Raw genomic sequence first — 20464 nt, 5'->3', positions numbered from 1 at the left:
TATTTTGCTGTGGGAAGGGCTGGTACAAAAGACATTTGATCCAGGGATCTGCCATGGAATGAGCACCAAGTAACCACCCTGAAGTGGGAGAGATTTGCTGGTTCGCCTGGAACTCTCATGCAGCTGCCAAGGGAGATTTTTGGGGCACTGAAAGACACAGCCCTCAGATTTTGGGCTGAGTTGGAGTGGCTGTGTGTGGCTAAATACACTATAATAGAAGCTTTCAGCAGATGAGGAGTGCCTCTCTTACCTGTGTGAGTATGGGTAAAATCCCACAGTATAATTGGGGTTTTTTCTTGATGGCTTCTAAACCTGATTGCTTAAAGACAATTCACAGGGAGGGAATCACCCCTAATAACAATCAAACTGCCTAAAACTAGAAAATCATCTTCAGTTGCCATTTTGTCTGGTCTTTTTGGGTTTTTTTTGGTGTTTGTTTGTCAGATATGGGACATTTTAAACTGCAAATGTTCACATTTAATGTAGGGAGTTGTTGGTCTCTGGAGCAGTTCAATCTCAATCTGACTTTATTTTCTTTGCCTTATTTGTACCAAGATTTGGCTTTTAAAATTCAAACATGATAGAAAAGCTTTGCCAGGCTTTGGCCTGTCGAGACTTACGAGCTGCATTTGTGTTCAGTGGCATCCAGCCTGAGGAAATGATTTGGGATTTGATTTGTTTCTAATTATTCCTTTCCCAGCTGAAGAGGCTCTGTCCAGTTTTTGGGAGTGCTGCTAAATGCTTTGTAGGGGGTGGAATTGACACTTCCTGCTGGAATTAGCCCATGACTGACTGCAGTTGTGTCTGCTGGCAAAACCAAATGTTCAAAGTCTGTCTTCCAGAGAAAACAGAGTTTTCATCATTAGGAGAATTGTTTCTCTTTATACAAATCACTTTGGGCAAGAAAAAAAGTGATTTTATGTTTTGAATAGGCAGCATCCAGCCCTGCTCTTAATTAGACTGAAATCTTTGGTGCAAGATAATTAGTGCTGGGCTGAAATGAATGGGAGTTCCTGGATATTTTCATTCCAAAAATTATTTGATGGACAGGGCATTGGTGTCACTTCAGGAAATAACCAGAGAAATATTTAAAGAAATGGCTGTGTCTCTACACTCTTGTTCTTAATTGGACAAGAACTTCATGACTGGGGCTCTGAACAGTCCCTCTACCACTCAAAGATGAGCAAATTGTCCCCATTTTTGCAGGGATTAATTTTTCAGTAGCGATTTAGGTAAATGCTGTGACTCAGACGAGTGGAGGGGAAATGCAGATTGACTTCCCTGACACCTCTGCAGCTGTCAGGGTGCTTTTTGTGGAAGAAGGCAGAGTTGTGGCCAAGCTGCTTGCCACTGGAGAGAGATAGCAATTTTTCTAATTAAATTTCAGCAGAGATGCAAGATGAACAGATAGGTGATTATGAAGTGCTTTGGAAAGGGGAAACAAGGCAAAACCAGTGATAAAATCCTCTGGTGGCTGCAGCCACCCTGTTTATTCCAGACAAACCTTTCATTTGTGTTGCTGAAATGGTTTTTGAGGTATTAAAAAGTCTTTTTTCTTAGCTTTGCGACTGAAGAAGTTGAGATTTTTTGGTTTGGTTTTCAAGGTTGTTTATTTTTTTTATTTAATACATTTTTTTTTACTCACTGAGGTCTGTTTAGCAGATTGGGTTGAGGCACACTGACTGCCCTCAGGGCACTGTTATTTTTTTAAAAACTATGTGTCCTTTATTCACAGTAATTTTTTAATACTTATCACTTATGTTGGACAGTCTGTTTCTACTTTAAACTAATTTAGAAGTGTTACTATTATAGCAGAAGATGGAGGACAAGAAGAAGAAAGACAGGACATGCTTAGAGTCTTTCATCTTGCTTCTTGAACTTCTATTTTAAATCTTAAAAATTTTACTTTTTCACTTTGTGAGAAATTCACTAACATTTTACTTAAACTTTTGTGGCTTGTAAATCTTTACACAAAGTTGGTAACTTTTTTAATGGGTTAAGATGGAAGGCACAGGTGTTTTTGACTTTGTATTAAGGTCTTTGAGCTTTTTGCTAGGGCCTTGAGTCTTCTAGGGTAGCTAGAGGAATGTCTTGGGTTCTGACAATTTGCATTTCCCCCCTTTCTCCACTCTAATTGCAGCCTACAGAGATGACCAGATTGATGGGGACTTCAAGGTAATGGATCAAATTCACAATATTGGGCTGGTTTTTAACCTGGTTTGGTGATTTTGAATGAATAACTCAGCAAAGTCAAAATGGACAGCTTTGATAAGCTATTGATTATCTGCTAGTACCTGAGAGGGAGCTATAAAAGGTGTTTTGAAGTCTGCTGATGTGATTTTCTCTTTTCTTCCCATTTTTAGGATTGCCTGTTTGTCTCCCACATGCCATCTCTTGATAGGTAGGGTCTTTTTTATTAAGGAAAATGTCACTGAAAAGTAGCGAAGCATGAAAAGGTTAAAATCCCAAAGATGTGATGTTACAGATAATTAAATTTTATGTATTTGGGAGGATACTAGGATGGCTAATTAAAAAGAATTGTCACTAAAATTGTCAGGAACTTTAATATGTGAATGCATAAACCTGAGAATAATCTCCCTTAGCAGCCAGGCAAGCTCTTCCCTTGGCTGATGTATTGATCAGGCAGGACAGTCCCTGTTAATCTAAAATTAACATGTAACTTTAAATATAGATATTTTTCAGATAGAGGAGAGGTTCATTTGCCTGGTTTGCCCTTCAAAATCAAACAGAACCATGATTTAACTTCCAAAATGCAATGATTGTCTAAAGAACCAGGTGTTTCAAACAACACTGTGGTTGAGAAAATTATAGCAAGGCTGCAGAATAAAGGAATAAAGTTTGAAAGGCACTTTACTTCAGGGGATTTTAACCCAGTTGTGGTTCAGAAGTTGAGTTTCTGTCTGTGGGTAAAAAAAAAAAATATATATTTATATATATAGTAGTTCTAATCCTTAAAAGTGGAGATTTTAAGGGGAAAAGGATCAAGCTTGCCTAGAAAGTGAGAAGATTTTGGCCAAAAAAATGAAACAGGTAAAGAAAAATGTACCTGCAGATCATCTTTGAAGCTGGTTTTGGGTTGAGAGAAGAATATTTTGGGTATTGCTGGGGCTGGGTTGTGGACACAGAGGCCCTGGGGCTCCCTGGGTGGCACAGGAGCAGCTCTGGGAGCTCTCCAGGGGCTCAGGCTGGGCTGGAAATTTGGCTGCTGCTGAAAACAGGGGCATTTTCTAGCTATTTATCAAGCTGTAAAGTTAAATCTCAAATCTGATTTGTTATCAAGGCAGCAATAAACTGGTAAAAATGACTGATTTTATAATTTAAAATTAAGGGATTTGTTTTGGTAATTGAATCTGGGAATGTTTCATCAATTGCCTGTTACTTCTCATCATGCTTAGGAACTTAGAGGTGAGAAAATGTTCAGTTTTTCTGGCTTTGCCAGGAGCTGAGAAGGAAAAGGGTCCTGAGCTTGCTTGGAAGGAGAAACAGTGGTTCTGAAATGAGAAGCAATTTCCTTTAGGAAGGAAGAAGAGCTGCTTTGATTCCATCTTTGGTCACAGCCACAGCAATCCAATCCATCCAAGGCTGGAGAGGGATCTCCAGGGCTTTGGTGTGGGCAGCAGGGCAGGTTCAGGAGCACAAAGCAGCTTTTTGTGCGGCAAAACTGAGGCTAAAAATCCAGTTAATGACTTAATCAACACCCAAGGGTTGATTGAGGAGCTCCTGTAAGATTCAATTCTGTTTTCTCTCCCGTAGATCTGTGTTTGTTACAGCACCAAGAGGAGCTGCTGTCACAGAGGAAACATATGTAGCAATTTATTTGATCCTTAAATGTCACTTGGAAGCATTTGAAGGCTTTAAATGTTGACATTTAAACAAAATATTCTTGCAGTGATGCTTTATTAGCCGACTTCACTCCAGAAAAATTCTCATCTCTGTCACATCCCTGGGCCTTGCAGAGAGAATTATTTCAGTGCCCACATTGTCCCATTGAACTGTAGCTGATCATTAGGGGTCAGGAGGAATTATTTCTCTTTTCAGCTTGTTGTCACAATTCAGAGGGTGCAGATTAATTCCTCAATTAATCAAACATGGGCTGCAAAACCTTAATTGGTGAATATTTGTGAATAGGCATTAAAATGAAATCACCCTTGGAAATGAAATGAAAGGAAAATCCCCATTCCCAGGACAGTCACGTTTGCTCTGCTCCATGCTTTTGATAATTGTTTTGTGGAAAACATTCCTTGAATCCTAAAGGTCTTTCCTGTGGAGAACATGGAAATTCCTGCTGAGTGGAACTTCCTCTCCTGAAAGGAGAAAATGGGATCCATCTCCATTTGGTTCTGGATCCATACTCTGGGCAGCACAGCAGTGCTGGGGAGGAAGGGATGTGCTTGCTAAATAATTCCTGCTTTTTTTTCCTGGGATTGGAAAATAAAAGCATTTGATAAAATGCAAACTTTCCCTGCTTCACCCTAAAAAGATGTGAGGATGAGCCTAAGGATGAAGGATGTGAGTGTTACAGGTGAGGTGTGTACACACACACACACATGTAAATTTGCACAAATTTGTTGAAAATACATCCAAAATTTAGCTGGCAAACCCCATTTTCCCCTATAACCTTCAATCTAAAAGTGCCACTTTTAAAATTATCATTAAAATCAGTGTAATAAAATGGATTTAATAATGGTGAGGCAGAATTTGTAGCTGGCTCTGGCCACAAAATTTCTCCCTGAAATTCTTTTTCAGATAGGGTGGCAGACTTTAATGAGGAGAGGTGAGGAGAGGACAGTGGTGGATACAGCTTGGATTAAGTAGTGAGGTAGTTCCAGATGACATTCCCACTCCTGAACTGGAGAAGTGCTCGTTGAGTAGCCAAAAGAGAGGAAAATCAGTATATAAAGAGAGTCAGCCAAAGGGCCTGGGTAAAATACTGACCTGCTCATCTTGATATTTCCTTTTTTTTTTTTTTAATTTGGATTTCAAACGAATTATTCTCTGGGATTTTTTTTGGTTTTTGTCTAGTTCCATTCAGCTGAAATTAAGAAAGATTCCACCATTGGTACTGGTTATCTTTTCCCACCAAATCTTTCTCCTCTTTTATCATATGCTTGTAAATTCTTGTGCCTTTTGTGGTGTATTATTGTGTGGCTGATTTTTCTAAAGGCATAGAGGGGCCATTAGTCTGTTGTCTTTAGGAAGAGAAATATAAATATCAGTATATATCTATTTATATCTATAAACATATATGTATGATATAGATATAGATAGATATAGATATGTATGATATAGATATAGGTAGATATAGATATTTATAGATATATGATAGAGAGAATTATCCCTCCATGAGAAATAGCATTTCTAAGGAAAGAAAATTGGGTTAATATTGCATTTTTTTAATTGCAAAGAAATTACTCTTAGAAATTTAAATAAAAGTAATCTGGAAGTCATTATAGTGGTGCTATATGTTTGTTGAATATTTTCTGATTTTTGGGGAGATGTAGGTGCCTGTCTTAGGCTTCACAGTTTGCTCCCCTGCACAGAAATCAGGATAATAAGAAATCCACATCAAGAGTTTGAGGGATAATCAAGGAAATAGACTTCATAGTTGTATGGGAAAAAAGCCAAATGTCAAAAAAGAAATGTTTATTGTTCTTTAGTGCCAGTCATCACCTTGGAAGGAGGAGAAGCTCTGGCCTGAATTGTGGTTGTGCTGAGGCAGGAAGCCCATTGCATAATGCATTTCATTCAGTCGCCTGCACAGACACTGCTGGGGACACTTCTTATCAAGCATGTCAGATACAGAAAAAGCAATTTAGTAAGCACTGTGATCAGATCCTGATGAAATTGAATTCTTTTTTGGCCCTGCTGTTCCTGGGAGACATCATTGATAAAAATAGTCTCTGTTTTCCTCCGTGCTCGGGTTCATTATGCTCTCTTGCTGCTCCTTCAAAATGTTGAGTTTTTTTCCTCTCAAAGGTTGCTTTTTTTTTTACAAATGAATGGAAGGAATTGTGTTCTCTGACAGCTTACTCTGTTAACAACCCAAGCTGCCAGGATATTTGAATTTTACAGTTTTCATTTCAAGAAATTGCATAAACATAGGGCATGACAGAAACCCAGGGACTCAGAGCCATGGGTTGTATAGAGGAGCTAAATCAGGTGCTAAAAGCTATTTGATAATTTAGTGCTGAGTTTAGAAAGAAGGTGAACTGAACAATTAATCCTGTGTCTTAATTTTTCCTATTGCTTAATAAAACACTTTTTTACCCCCAGAGAAGACAGGAGAGGCCAGGTCACCATCAGCACAAATTACCCACTGTGGCTTTTTAGCTGTGGCTCTGGAAATGAAGGAGGAGAGATTTCTGAAAAATAATTAAAGAGAAAAGTTAGTTTAGTTTTAAATTTGAAGATCACTTCTGGGGCCAGCACAGGAGGGACCTGGAGCTGCTGCAGAGAGCCCAGCTCAGGCACCAGGATGGGCAGAGGGATGGAGCAGCTCTGCTGGGAGGAAAGGCTGGCACAGCTGGGGCTGCTCACCTGGAGGGGAGAAGCTCTGGGGTCACCAAACTGGGGCCTTGCAGGGCCTGAAGGAGCTACAGGAAACATGGAGAGAGACTTTTCCAAGGGATGGAGGGCCAGGACAAAGGGAATGGCTTCCCAGTACCAGAGAGCAGGTTTAGATTGGATATTAGAACATTCCTCCCTGTGAGGGTGGGCAGGCCCTGGCACAGCTTTGCCCAGAGAAGCTGTGGCTGCCCCATCATTTCCCTGGAGGGGTTAAATAAAAGGTGTGGATGTGGCACTTGAGGATGTGGATTAATGGTGGTGGATTGATGGTTGGACTGGATAATCTAAAACTCTTTTTCAACCTTACTGATTTCTGTAATTCTAAGAAGTATAAATGGGTTGAATCAGCTCTAAATCTCTGAGGTTTAGCAATGTAGATTTGGTTTCCTCAAGCTGTTGTGCCCTTTTTTTGGGAGGTTTCCAGGCCCAGAATTTTTGCTAAGTAAACCTCCTTTTAGCTCCTGTGACAACTTGATCTAACAATTTTTTGCAGAGAATTTATTCTCTTTCAGCTTCAGAGTGTGTGTTAAATCCGTGCTTGGGGTTTGCTTCCAAACTCTCCGAAGCATTCAGGTGAGGTTTTGTCCCATGGTTTGGGTTCCTGTGCTGTGGCAATGTGAAGGGTCAGAAGATCCCATTCCCCCTGGATTCCTGTACATCTGTGTGTCACATCAGCCTTCAGAGAGCAGCACAGGAATTCCTGCAGGCTCCTGATGTGAGGCTCTGCCTCCCCTGGCTCTGATCAAAGGCAGGAACGTGTAGCTGCCAGTGGGAAGGCAAGAAAAGAGGGAGAACGGTGAGACCCTACAAATGGGAGATTTGATGTGGCATGGCTTGACTCACAGTGAGATTTTGGTGGTACCTCCTACACGTGTAGCACGATTCCTGCTTTTTGGATTGACTTCTTTTGTGGTCGGATAGCTCCGCTGAAACGTTGCCCGCGTTTTGCTGACATGCAAGCGCTCTGTGATGGATTTGTGCTCATTAGTGTTTTGTCACAGCCCTTGTTGTGCTGGCAGAGCAGCTGAGGCAGCAGCAAGGAGTGATGTTGGAATGGTTCTGCAGCTCTCCCTGCTGTTTTAGTGCCGAGTGTGTTGGCAAAGTCACAGGCAGTTCTGCACAGCATGGAGAGAACTCAGCTCATTTCCCACTTAAAACTCATATCCCAACCTCAGGAAAGCACAAGGAGAAGCAGTGTCACCATAATGATTCATCAATTCATCAAGAGCTTTGTTGGTTTAATAGTGCAGGGCTCCCTGGGAAGGGGTTCTGGATGGCACCAGGGGCAATGTGTGTTGCTTTAGTGATATTTTCCATCTGGAGAAAAGCTCCTCAGCCTTGTTTTCCAGAGGGATGAGAGTTCAGCAGCAAATTCCTCAGCTGAGCTGTGAGAATGATGCAGGTGGAAGGTCCTGAGACTTTATCTGACGAGCACTGGCCACAGTTAGAGCTGTCTGTAAAAATAAAAATTTTCAGGTTATCAAATATTGGTGTGAGATGTCCAGTGGGAACTGATTGTGCTAATAGAGAATCCCAGGGTGGCCCAGGCTGAATCCCAGGTGTCCCCACTCCAGGAGCTCCAGGTTCCTCTGGTTTAGGTTTCTGGCCACCTTAAGTGCTTTAACAACTCAGTTTTCAGTGGGACTCATGGGTAGAAAATGTCTTGCTGTGTTTGGCTCAATAATCAAGTGACAGTGTAGGTTTTTGTGCCTTCTCTCAGTGGGTTTCTTGAGCTCACCTTGGTGAATCCAAACAAAACTTTGAGAACTCTTGCTTTCCGTGCAGTTTTATCCTTTGCGGTATTTTCCACCTGTGTGGTGGCCCTGGATCCTGAGCCCCAGGGATGTCTCTGGTGGGAGCTCAAGTGGTTGTGAATCATCAGTGCAGCATCACCAGAGTGAAATCTGGGGCTGGTTCATGGTCTGGTGGCTTCAGTTGTACAGAAAGCACCTCTCAGGAATGTATTATCTGCTCAGAAAAGAACCTTCTAGTTGGGGGATGTTGGCTTCAGTTGGCTTTCAGTTTCATGAAATACAATGATTTTTATTGTAACAAGCAAAAAAAACCCCAAAATAGACCACAAACCTCCCCACAAATGGAAAAGGCAGCTCTGAGCAGAAAATTGGGTTAATCCAACTCCTAAAACGTGCCATTTCCTCTCTCTTCCTTTTCATCATCCCAAAGGAAGTTTTCCTTAAGTACTACAGTTGGCAAATTCAGCTTTGCATCTCAGGTAGAGGGAAGAAATAGAAAATCTGAGTTTTTAAATCCTTGTTATCAGCTGTGTAACAATTATTGTTGTACCCTGGCTTCAAAAAGAATTCCACACTGTCCACATCCTCTTATTGGAAGCCTGGCATTCCTGGACATCTTAAAATAATTTAAAATATATATATAAATATTTAAAAATATATTACTTTTATTTTAAAATCATGTTGATTTTGGGGTGTTGTTTCTTTTGTTCTTGAAAGCTCCAAATGCATATTCTGCACCTCGGTTTTAAATTCCCTCATAATTATTCCCTGGGATCATGGGATGGTGAAATCATCATAGGCAGGTGCCCAAAAATCCTGTTTGGATTTTTGAATGCAACTGTACTCCTGAATTATTATTAAGCATGATTTAAATACATTAATTAAAAATATAAGCTGTTTCTTTTATTCACAGTCCTCAGTAGGAGCCTAAAATCCCCTGGCACAAATGGGACTCTTAAATTTGCCTTGTTCCATACATAAAATCTCTGAAGATTTTTGCAGGTCCTGCTGGACATTCCTCATGGAGAAGGTGCTGCTGTCCTTCCATGGTGAACACAAAAATAGAAAATGAGGGTTTTGCTGCTACCTTATTCTCTCTGAGCTTTTTTTAAAGTATTTTTTTGCCTTGATCATCTCGTGGCCCTGCAGGCTCCCTGTCAGGCTCCCCATCACGGCTCTGTTTGAAGGAGGATTTTTTAAAAAATTTATTAATATTTGTGCTAAAAGTTGCAAGGTGGGGTTGGGGTTCTGCTTTTTGGCCTACCCAGTTCTGCTATACTGAACACCTAAAAGTCAATTAATCACCCCACCAATGACTGAGGGAGCTTTTCCCTAACGAGGAAAATAAATGACTGCGTATTCCACCCTCAGATGGGCAAGATCTTGTTTGTTTTTTAATCACCTGCCAGAGCTTGGGCAGCTTTTCGTGTTCCCCATGGCAGAGCTTGGGATTTGAAGGCCAGCTGTTTATTCTGAGTGATCTCCCTGCCCTGCTGTGGCTCCGTGCTGACTTTCCTGGCACTTTTTCCAGCCTTTCCCTGCCAAACCACCTGGTGCTCTTGCTTTGCCTCCAGTTGGCACCCATGGGCACCTCAGACACTTCACTCCTTCATTAATCTGTCTCCCCTTCCTTTTAATGAGCTTCCATCTCCTCATGAAGCTCCTGAGAAGGAGCCTGGTAGGGGATTTTTCAGCCTCTTTCAGGGATGTTGGATGCCTATGGAAGACTCCTACTTTGATTCCTCACTTATAAAACAATTATTTCTGATTTAAAGCATATACACACTTTCTTAAGCTCCCTATGTGTCCTTTGATTAATTTCTTAATGTGCTATTACCCATTTATTAATGTAATGGCTGCTTTATTGTTTTATGGTTTTTTAGTTCAAATTTCTAAATTTGAATGAAAAAGATACTGCATTGTCTGAGGATTATTAAAGCAATATGAAAGCACCTTGAGTTTTGCTTCAAGGCACATTAGCCAATTTAATTCAAAACAGTTTTAAATTATAAAAGTTGGGGCTGTTCAGCCTGGAGAAGAGAAACTTGTGGGCAGACCCCACAGGGTCTGAAGGGATCCAGGGAAGCTGGAGAGGGACCTTGCAACAGGAACTGGAGTGACAGGACACAAGGAATGGGTTCAGACTGACAGGGGGGAGATTTAGATGGGTTTGGATTGGAAGGGACCTTAAAGCCCATCCAGTGCCACCCCTGCCATGGGCAAGGACACCTTCCACTGTCCCAGGCTGCTCCAAGCCCCAAAGTCCAGCCTGGCCTTGGGCACTGCCAGGGATCCAGGGGCAGCCACAGCTGCTCTGGGTGTTAATACTGAATTTAAACCCAGACCAACAGATGGGATTGGTTTTGTTGTGGTTGTGTTTCTAACTCAAATGTGGAGTTTTCTGAGAGGGCTCCAACTAATCTGTGGATTTAAAAATAGCATTTTAGTCTTGGTCAGTTTTCTGCATAATCTTTCTTCCCATGCAACTTCTGTGCCATCCTAAAGCCTTTTAAAAATTCAAGCAGGTGTCAAATATATCTTCTTCTCTCTTTCTTTCTGCCTATTTTGAGCTCGTCTCCCTCATTATACTTTTAAGAGTTTAATTTTTCAGAGAATCCCAAATGGAATTGGGTGATGACAAAGGACCTGGCCAGTGAGACAAGGACAGCAGCCACGAGCAGGAGTGGAGTGAGGAGCTTCCCAGTCCCAGTTTGGGAGGCCAGGAGCATCCCTCCTCACTTTTTAAATGTGCCTATCCCTGACATGTCTCTACTTTAAATTAATTTGGTGTGGAAAAGGCTGGAAGAGCCTCTGGATTTGAGAAACCTGCTGGAAACACCTGGGGGGACACACCTTGGGGTGTGATGGCAGGTGACCATGGGGCTGCCCACAAGGGGTCAATGAACTGCCTTTGCTCCATCCCTGTCTCCTTCTCCTCTTCCTGGCTCATCCCTTTTCCCTCTAAGTTTACCCTGAGCAGTGCCAAAGCTCTCCCAGCTCCCTTCCAGCTCTCAGCAGGATGATTTCTGACAGCTGTGCCAAAACTTGGCCGAGCGTGGACTCGTCTCATTCCTGTTCCCATGCTAAATTTCAAGTCCCCTCTTGCAGAACACAGAGCTTTCCGAAGGAAAGGCTGCCAGGACCAGTTGTATGTGGGGAAAAAAAGGGGTGTCTGGCATTTCACAGGGCTCATGAAGGGTTTTTGTCATGCAGGGAAACGTTCCAAGGGGAGGGGAAAGCCTGGTGTGCACACATCCATGTGTGGCACATTTGTGGTTGGTTGAGCAGCCAAGGTCACTGAAACTGTGGGACTTGGGAGTGGCAGCTCTGGAGTTGCCACTGGAGGCTGGATTGACACAGATGAAAGCTGGCACCAGTTTTGGGGTGACCTCACTGTGATCTTCCAGGACCTGAAGGAGCTTCAAGAAAGATGGAGAGAGACTCTTTACAAGGGATGGAGGGGCAGGACATGGGGCAATGGCTTCCTAGTGCTAGAGGGCAGGGCTGGATGGGATATTGGGAATTAGGAATTGTTCCCTGGCAGGGTGGGCAGGCCCTGTGAGATTCCCAGAGAAGCTGGGGCTGCCCCTGGATCCCTGGAAGTGTCCAAGGCCAGGCTGGACAGGGCTTCGAGCAGCCTGGGATAGTGGAAGGTGTCCTTGCCCATGGCAGGGGGTGGAATTTTGGATCTTTAAGGTCCTTTCCAACCCAAACCATTCCATGATTCTACAGTTCTATCTCATGTTAAACATTTGAATTCACTTCCAAATAATGGTGAATTGTTCCCACACCCATGACACTTGTCCAGTGTAGATATCCCTGCAATGTCTGTGTAGGTACAGAGTTTGTGGTAACTGGGAGTGGGGCTGTGGCTGAGCCTCATCCTTAATGGGCTACAGCTGTGAAAAGCAGATGAACAATATTGAAATTAATGAGCCAGTAATGAGCCCAGGGGCACTGACCAATCACACAGGAACAGAGGGCACACAGGTGCAGTGCATCAACACGAGGGGATAAAAGGCTGGGCTGAAGAACAACCAAGTGCTGATGCCTGAAACTTTTCTCTGTGTGAGTCACACCTTTGCTGTCAGTGGTGAGTTTTGTATCCCATGGAAGAGGGCTGGAGTTCATGTCCAGGGCCCTGTGGCCCTGCTGGGCTGCTGCAATTCCAGATGGTGCAGGATGTGTCCCCAGCCTGCCACCACCCACACTTCGGGCTGCCCTGGCAGTGCCAGCACCTCCTGCAAACGGGGCTGGTGCGTGGGCACAGGGTTTGTGGGCATTGGGAGCGGGGCTGAGCCTCATCCCTAACGAGCTGCAGCTGGGAGAAGCAGGTGAATGATATTGAAATTAATGAGAGGTTAATGAGCCCAGGGGCACTGACCAATCACACAGGAACAGAGGGCACACAGGTGCAGTGCATCAACACGAGGGGAGAAAAGGCTGGGCTGAGGCACAGCAAGGGCAGTTGCTGGCAGTGTTAGGGTGTTACTCTGTGTGAGCAGATACCTGAAGCCTTCTGAGCTGGTGAGGTGTTGCTCTGTGTGGTCTGAAGCTTTCTGATACTCTTGTATTGTGGTCCTCTCAACTGTGGTATGTCTGCACCTTAAGTTTGTTTTCCAGTGTGTATTTGTGCATCACAGCCACCCCAGCTCCTGATGATGCTCCAGTTCAATTTGCTGTTTTCCTATTTTCAGGCATTTGCTGTGTTTCACTGTGTGATGGCTGAAACCCCTGATTTGAGGGACTATTTATAGAAATGCAGTGAAGTATTTGTGAGCTTCCTTTATCAAGTGTTTACTATCAGCTTCTAAGCTGATGAGGGGGCTGGAGCATTTTCCCTGTGGAGTCAGGCTGGGAGGGTTGGGGCTGGAGAAGAGAAGCTTGTGTGGAGACCTCACAGCTTATTCCAGGGTCTGAAGAAATACAGGGTTTAGACTAACAGAGGGGAAATTTAGGTGATATATAAAGAAGGAATCCTTCCCTTTGAGGGTGGGCAGGCCCTGGCACAGGGTGCCCAGAGCAGCTGGGGCTGCCCCTGGATCCCTGGCAGTGCCCAAGGCCAGGCTGGACAAGGGGCTTGGAGCAGCCTGGGACAGTGGAAGGTGCCATGGCAGGGGTGGCACTGGATGGGCTTTAAGGTCCCTTCCATACAAGCCATTCTGGGTTTTTTGTGATTCCTTTCCTCCAGGATCTGTCCTAAGGCTGTATCTCACAGAAAGGAGGCTGCTATAGAAATGTTCATGTTGCTTTGTTAATTTGGATTTAAAGGGGCCATGAGCTGTAAATATTCTTTTCATTCTGAAGGCTTTTCCTCCTCCAATACCCTTCCCAGTGAGATGTTATTGTGCTAAACTCCAGATCTCCCTGCTGGCTCTCTAATTGTTCTTTTTCCAATGTGTTTTTTCATTTCAGGCCCATGTGAATCCCATCAGTGTCACTCCACCCATCCAAGCCATAGACCAGGACAGAAACATCCAGCCTCCTTCAGATCGACCTGGCATCCTCTACTCCATCCTAGTTGGTTGGTGTCTGCTACTTTTCCTAACCTTCCCAATCTCTTTATGAGCAGCCAGGAAAAGATTGCCTGGGAGAGTGGAACCCTGATTAAAAATTGCTCTTGTGGTCAGTGGGATGTTTGGAGTTGTTTTCCTGCCTGTTGGTGTTTAATTGCCACGTGGAAGTTGATTTCATGTGGTTGTTTATTAGTGTTTATTTAGATGAAATCCAGAATTGTTGTCTGGTTTAGTGAATGGAACAACACAGGGAAGGAAAGGAGAACTCTGCTGGCATGTGCTTTCCATTGACTAAAAAAGAGGCTGAAAAAAGGGAATTAGAGCAGATTTCATCCCAAAAATCACATGGCACAGAGCAGCTCCAAGGATCTTACCACATCCACCTCCAGTTTTGCTCCCTGTGGGCTTTCCTTTGTAATTTCAAGTTGATTTAGTTGGTTATGCTGTTCTCTTCTTTTTCCTTTTGCTTCCCTGTATTTGGCATTTGTTTCTGGGTTTGGAGGATGTGCAGGGTTCCACCTGCCTGGCTGTTCCCAAAATCCACCCAGGGACCTTTCTGTGGGATTTGGAAAGGGGGAATTTTGTAGAATCCCATCTTTCCCTGTCTTCTCTGTGTTGAGCTCCATGGTTTTCCCAGCCAGGGAGAGAGGCAAGTGAGGGTTTTGAGGGCCACGTTGTGGAGGTTTAGCTCTGAAAATGGGCTTTTTTATAAATGTCCTAAATTGGTTTTATTCCTAATTTCTGCAGGGACAGCTCCACCCCAAGGCCAAGTTTTTAAGGTTTTTTTCATAGTTGATGAAGTTCTTGAGGAGTGAAATTATTAAAGATTGTGTGTCACTAACTTGGGATGTTTGGAATATTGGAGTGGCTGTTCTGACCTTCAAGAAATAATTCAGAAAGGTGTGGTGGTGCAGCAATTTAGGTTGGTTTGGGGACTTTTTGTTTCTTCCTTTTTCCCCCTTTCTTTTTCCTTCTTTCCTTTATCTTTTTGTCCTTTTTTATTTCTTTACATTTTTTTTCATCCTCCATTCCTTGTTTTTTTCTTCTCTTTTCCATCTCTCTTCCTTCATTCTTCCTTTGTTTTTTCCTTTCTTTATTTCTTCTTCCATTTTCTTTCACTCTTCTCATTCTCCTTTTTTCCCCCTTGTTTTCCTTCTTTTTCCCTTCCTCCCTAACCTTTTGATCTTTTAGCTTCCTTTTTTATTCTTTTCTTTACACATAGTTTTTTCTCCTCGTTTCTTTTTTCTCATTTCCCCCTCACATTTTCCTTTTTTCTACTTTTTCTTTTCACCTTTTCCTTTCTATTCTTTCTGTTTTCATTTTTTGCCTTCTTTTTTCCTTATTTTCTCCTTCCTATTTTCCTTCTCTTTTCTTCTTCTCCCCTTATATTTTCCTTGTCCTTTCCTTTTTTCTTTTTTCCTTCTTTCCCCTTCCCCTATATTTTCATTTTTTCATATTTTTTCGTTTTTCATCATTTTTTCCTCTTTCTAATTTTCCCATCTTTTTTCCTAATTTCTTTTTCCTTGCTTGTTTTTTCTACTTTCTATCATCTTTATTTTAAAATTAATTTTGTCCTTTTTTTCCTCTGTTTGCTTCTTTGTACTTTCTTTTTTTCCTCCTTTTCCCCCTCCCTTTGCTCTTTTTTTTTTCCACTCGTGTCTGGTTTTCTCTTTGTATTTTCCTTATTTTCCCTCCCCCCATGCTCTTCCTAAGGATTTCTTTTTGGATTTTAAGTCTGCCTCCATCTCTTCCAGGATTTGCTATTTCTGTTTTAGCCTCAGAAAATATTAAGCAGTTTCACAGAAAACAGCCCTTGCAGATATGTCTTGTTATGTGGATTTTCTCCCCCCTTTTCTTTAGATCTCAACCTTCTTCTCCTTTATATATTTGGGAATATCCTTTTTTTGAACACAGGGAGGTTTGAACCTGTGCAATGAGGGTTATTAGAATGATTTTAAGTTTATTAAATTTGACTCTTTTGTTTGCTTCTTTTTTTGCCCACCTGTGCAAGGCACATGCTCTGGGCACTGTGGATATTTGATATATTTAAGGTTTGGGAATGGGATATTTGGGGTGGGGTTTTTTTTTTGTTTTTGTGGTTTGGGGGTTTTTTTTGGTTTTTTTTTTTGGTTTTTTTTTTTTTGTGGGGTTTTTTGGGTTTTGTTTGTTTGTTTTTTATTTTTTATTTGGGTTTTTTTTTTGTATTTTTGTTTTTGGTTTTTGTTTTTTTTTTTTGGTAATGCACTAATTTTTCCAGTCCTTGGCTTTTGGAAATGTTTATTTCTTTGGTCTTTGCAATGCATCCACATTCCCTGGACTTATCCAGGCATGAAGCAAGGCCCTTCCATTTATTTCCTTTAGTTTTTATTACCAGTGCTATTGATTCTATTGGTAAATTTTATTATTTTGACTAGGAAATTTTATTTTTTAATAGTAAAATGTATTATGTTTTATAGTAAATTACTAGTGAAATCTTCTTTTTAGGAGCAATTTGAAGCCTTCAGTTTCTCTGGGGTCAATCCTTGAGAAAAGCTAAGTTTTCCTTTCAATCATAGGCGGTTTTTGCCCTTGGAACTGGCTCTGTGATTTCTGCTGCCACTTTTGGTTGATATTTTAAAGAAAGAGCCAAAAATGCCCAATAACTTTTGGGAAGGGGGTATGGAGGATCCTCTCCAGTCCTGTATCCATTTCAAGCCCCACAAAACCTCTCCTCTGGGTCTGGGAAATGCAAATTGAGGAGTCCTTTCCTTCTCCCCTTGCTGTCCCTCACATTTTGATCCCTCAGCCTTTCCAAACACATGGAATTTCTTGGAGCCAGGAGCTCATCCCTGGATTTCAGCACAGGCAGAGCTGGGCTGAAGGCTGCTCTGTGCTGTCAAAATGGGAATTATTTTGTACATGCAGAAGCAGATATCCCTGCTCCTGGGAAAGCTGGTCCCCAGAGCTTAAAAATCCAGGAATTTCTTCCTGAGGTGGGCAGGAACTGAGCAGGAATCCCCAGTCAGGATTTTGGGCATCCACCTGTGTTATCCCTATCTTTTTTTATTTTTCTATCATCCACCTTGCTGCCTTTTCCTCCTTTACCTGCTGAGGTTGGTTTGGTTGTTGGTGGAGTTTTTTGGGTTGGTTTTTTCCCATTTTTTTTTCCCCTGGATCCTTTGCTGACATCCTCACCCAATATCAACCTCATCTTCCCTTCTCTAGACCCCTTTGTGACTCTTACCCTCCTCCCCTATGTATTTGTTCTCCTTTAGGGCACTTCTTTTTCCTCCTTTCTCAGAATTTTTGCATTTAGTCCCTAATTCTGTGACATTTTTTAGCTTCAGCAGCAGCCCTGCTGATGTGCAGCCTTTAACACCAGCAATCTGTTTCCTGCCAAAGTTTTGGATCTCCTACTGGGTGTCTTGAGCTCTTCAAAGATTAGATTAATTAATTAGAACTTGAAATTAAAAGGCAAGGCAAGGAGATACTGGACCTGGAGCTTGAAACTCTGAATTTGTGCTCGTGGTCTAAGAGAAAAAATAATCCATGGTGGTTCTTTTGCTGCTTTTTGGGTCAATGATATCGGTGTAGATTAGGAGAGTCACAGGAAAAAATAATATATAAGGAGAAAGATATGAATATATAATATAGGTAATATAATATGTAATATCTTGTATATAATTATAATATATATTCTATAAAATAGATTAATAAATAAAATATTAATTCTATATAATGTATATTGTATATATAAAATTATGTGTATAATTTATTTATCTAGAGGTTGGTTGTCATTGGAGGATTTCAAATTAAATTATTACAGTAATTTATCTCCTGGGTTTCTGAAAGTACCTTCTAACCATTGCACTTGTAAAGGGAACAAAAACCATCAGCGTTTATTAGGAAAATTATCTTCCTTTGCGTTCAGTTTACATTTCAGCCCTGGCTGGGTGCAGGGTTTGGCAGGGCCAGGTTTGTGCTGCTGCCAGGGCAGATTTAGGGGCTCAGGGATTTTTTTGGGGGGCTCTTACTCCTTGAGCCAGGAGTCCCTTCTGCCCTCAGCTGCTGTCAGGGCTGCTCCCAGACCTAAACCCCTCAAGATTTTTGGATTCTTATAATCAGAATTTTGGCTCCTTGGGATGCTCTCACAGTGTTGCTGAGCTGGGAGTGCTGGAGTTCACTCTGTGTGGAACACTTGGGATTTCTGGGCCCTTCTGCACCATTTCTTTGAGTGTCCCAGGGCTCAGAATTGTTGTTGCTGGGATTTTTCCCACCTCCTGTGCCAGGCTGTGGTGCTGGAACCTGTTGGCTTTAGGCACAGGTGCATTTTTGGGCTGCAGCTGCCAGGCACAGCCCTTCCTCCATCTCCACGGGCTCCCAAATCCATTCAAGCTCTGAGACTTCTGGAGGATATCCTGGAAATCCACAGCCAAGAAAACACCACTTAAAACTGACAGTAAATTGAGCTTTCATCTGATGCTTCCTCCCTGAGCAGAGACTTTTCCCAGAATGATTTCTAAAATAACCTATCTGTTGTTACCATATTGTTATTACTTATATCTATTTTTTATGTGCTGTTAATAGTATTCCTGTTGTTATCAAGTACTTAGGGAGTGCCACTTGAGAGGAATCTTTGTGGTTTTGGAGAGTAAGGAAATAATAATATTAAACACATGACTTCATAGTATCCTTAAGCTCCATGTGCACATAAGGCAGTATTTTATCCTTCCAATAACAAAATGAGGCTTTGTTCATTTGATTAATGAGCAAAATAAACACATTGCTGAACTAAACCTTTCAGAGCTGTTCAAACCTCAGTGTCTTTTTTTGCAGGTACTCCTGAGGATTATCCCCAGTATTTCCATATGAATCTCACAACGGCTGAACTGACGCTCCTCAAGCCAATAAATAGGGATTTACACCAGAAGTTTGACTTGGTTATTAAGGTAATTTGGGCTGAATTTTTTCAGTGTTTTTATATCCTTTGGAAAACAAAAAGCTCTGAGAAAATGTAGGGAGGGCCTGCTTGTCTTTTCTGTGATTTTTCTCTTCCTTTTTTACCTTTTCCTTTTTTACCTGCTGAGGTTGGTTTGGTTGTTTGTGGAGTTTTTTGGGTTGGTTTTTTCCTTTTTTTTTTTTCCTGGCTTCTTTCCTGATATCCTTGCACACTCTTAGCTTCATCTTCCCTTCTCTAGATCCCTTTGTGTGTCTTAGCCTGTCAGGCATCACTTAGCTCCATGGGGGGAAGAAGGGTGTGAAGCATTTATGGAAATGGAATGAACCCTGGCAGAGTTGTAACATTTCACTTTACATTGTGTGAACAAGCTCAGCATCACTTGTCCCCTTGCTTTTTATGAGCCCACTTGTCCTAAAAATGCAGCTGGTTTCTGTTTCATGTGTTCAGTTCACAGCCCATTTTGGAACATAGTGATACAGATAATTGTGTGTGTGTTCACAGAATCCCAGTCATGTCTTGTGAATGCTGCCCTAGAACAGAGGCCAGATAGGGTTAAAGAATAAAGCAGGGATTTATTAAAAAGCCCCATGAACCCATACTGGGCAGCACAAGAGCCCAGCCAGGGCTGCACCCAAGGTGAACCAAAATGGGCACTAAATAGACACCTGGTCACAGGGTCTGTAACTTTGATCAGTTCTGCTCCATTTGCATATTGGAGTTCATTGTCCAATTCCACCTTTAGCCCATGCCGTCCCATCCTTGTTTTTCTCTCTTCAGCCCATGTTGTTTGTGCTCTTGGGCTGAGATTTGGATCATTTGTCCTTGGTCCCCAGCTGGAGCAGGAATTGTTTTGTCTCCCTGCTCTGTGCAGAGAGCTCACGATCCCTTAATGTGAAGCCCAGACCCACACACTAAAGCAGCACAGAGTCTGAAAAATATAAAAGCTAAAACCTGAGGCATCATTAGCACAGGTCAGGTTGGGGTAGCAGTGAATAATTCATATCTAAGTAGTGAATATTCACAGGATGCCAGGGTGTGTGAGGCTGCAGGAGCTCAGTGGGCACCTGGTGTCCCCTCCCTGCTCCAGCAGGGCCATCCCAGAGGCCAGGGCACAGCATTGTGTGCAGCCAGCTGTGGCCCAGCCCCAGGGAGGAGAGCCCCCAGGCTGTGTGGGCAATGTGCTCAGGGCTGGGCAGTGCCCAGGGCAGAAGTTGTGCCTCCTGTGCAGGGCAATTGCTGGGCTCAGGCCCTGCCCGTGGCTCTGGGGCCATTGCTGGGCCCCGGAGCAGAGCCTGGGCCCTGCTCTGCCCCTCCCTGCAGCCAGGGCCAGCCAGGCCTGAGGGCCCCTCTCAGCTGGGGCTCCTCTCCAGGCTGAGCAGCCCCAGCTCCCTCAGCCTTGCCTGGGCACCCACAGCCTCCAGGCCCTTGCTCAGCTCCAGCAGCTCCTGGCCCTGCTGTGCTCAGCATCCAGAGCTGGACACAGCACTCCAGAGGTGCCTGCAGGGCTGCCCCAGGGCCAGGATCCCTCCCTGCCCTGCTGCCCATCCAGCTCCTAGCACTGGGAAAAGCTCTAAAGCACAGCCCATCCCTGGAAGAGTGTTCAAGGCCAGGTTGGACACTGGGGCTTGGAGCAGCCTGGGACAGTGGAAGGTGTCCCTGCCCATGGT

At 42.9% G+C, this 20464-nt stretch overlaps 1 protein-coding gene across 5 annotated transcripts in view; it reads left to right on the top strand.

The window, feature by feature from the left end:
• PCDH15 (protocadherin related 15) overlaps positions 1 to 20464 on the top strand; it is a 266047-nt gene that overhangs the window by 84149 nt on the left and 161434 nt on the right. For all 5 annotated transcript variants that reach the window (XM_066555108.1, XM_066555109.1, XM_066555106.1 and 2 more), the window contains 2 exons: positions 13758 to 13866; positions 18674 to 18786. In XM_066555108.1, coding sequence (XP_066411205.1) covers positions 13758 to 13866; positions 18674 to 18786 — 222 coding nt within the window. The remainder of the gene's footprint in view (positions 1 to 13757; positions 13867 to 18673; positions 18787 to 20464) is intronic.

Source organism: Molothrus aeneus, chromosome 8 (genome assembly GCF_037042795.1).
Source record: "Molothrus aeneus isolate 106 chromosome 8, BPBGC_Maene_1.0, whole genome shotgun sequence".
NCBI lineage: Eukaryota > Metazoa > Chordata > Aves > Passeriformes > Icteridae > Molothrus > Molothrus aeneus.
Note: the sequence above shows the minus strand (reverse complement) of the source record. Positions and strands in the feature narration are given on the sequence as shown.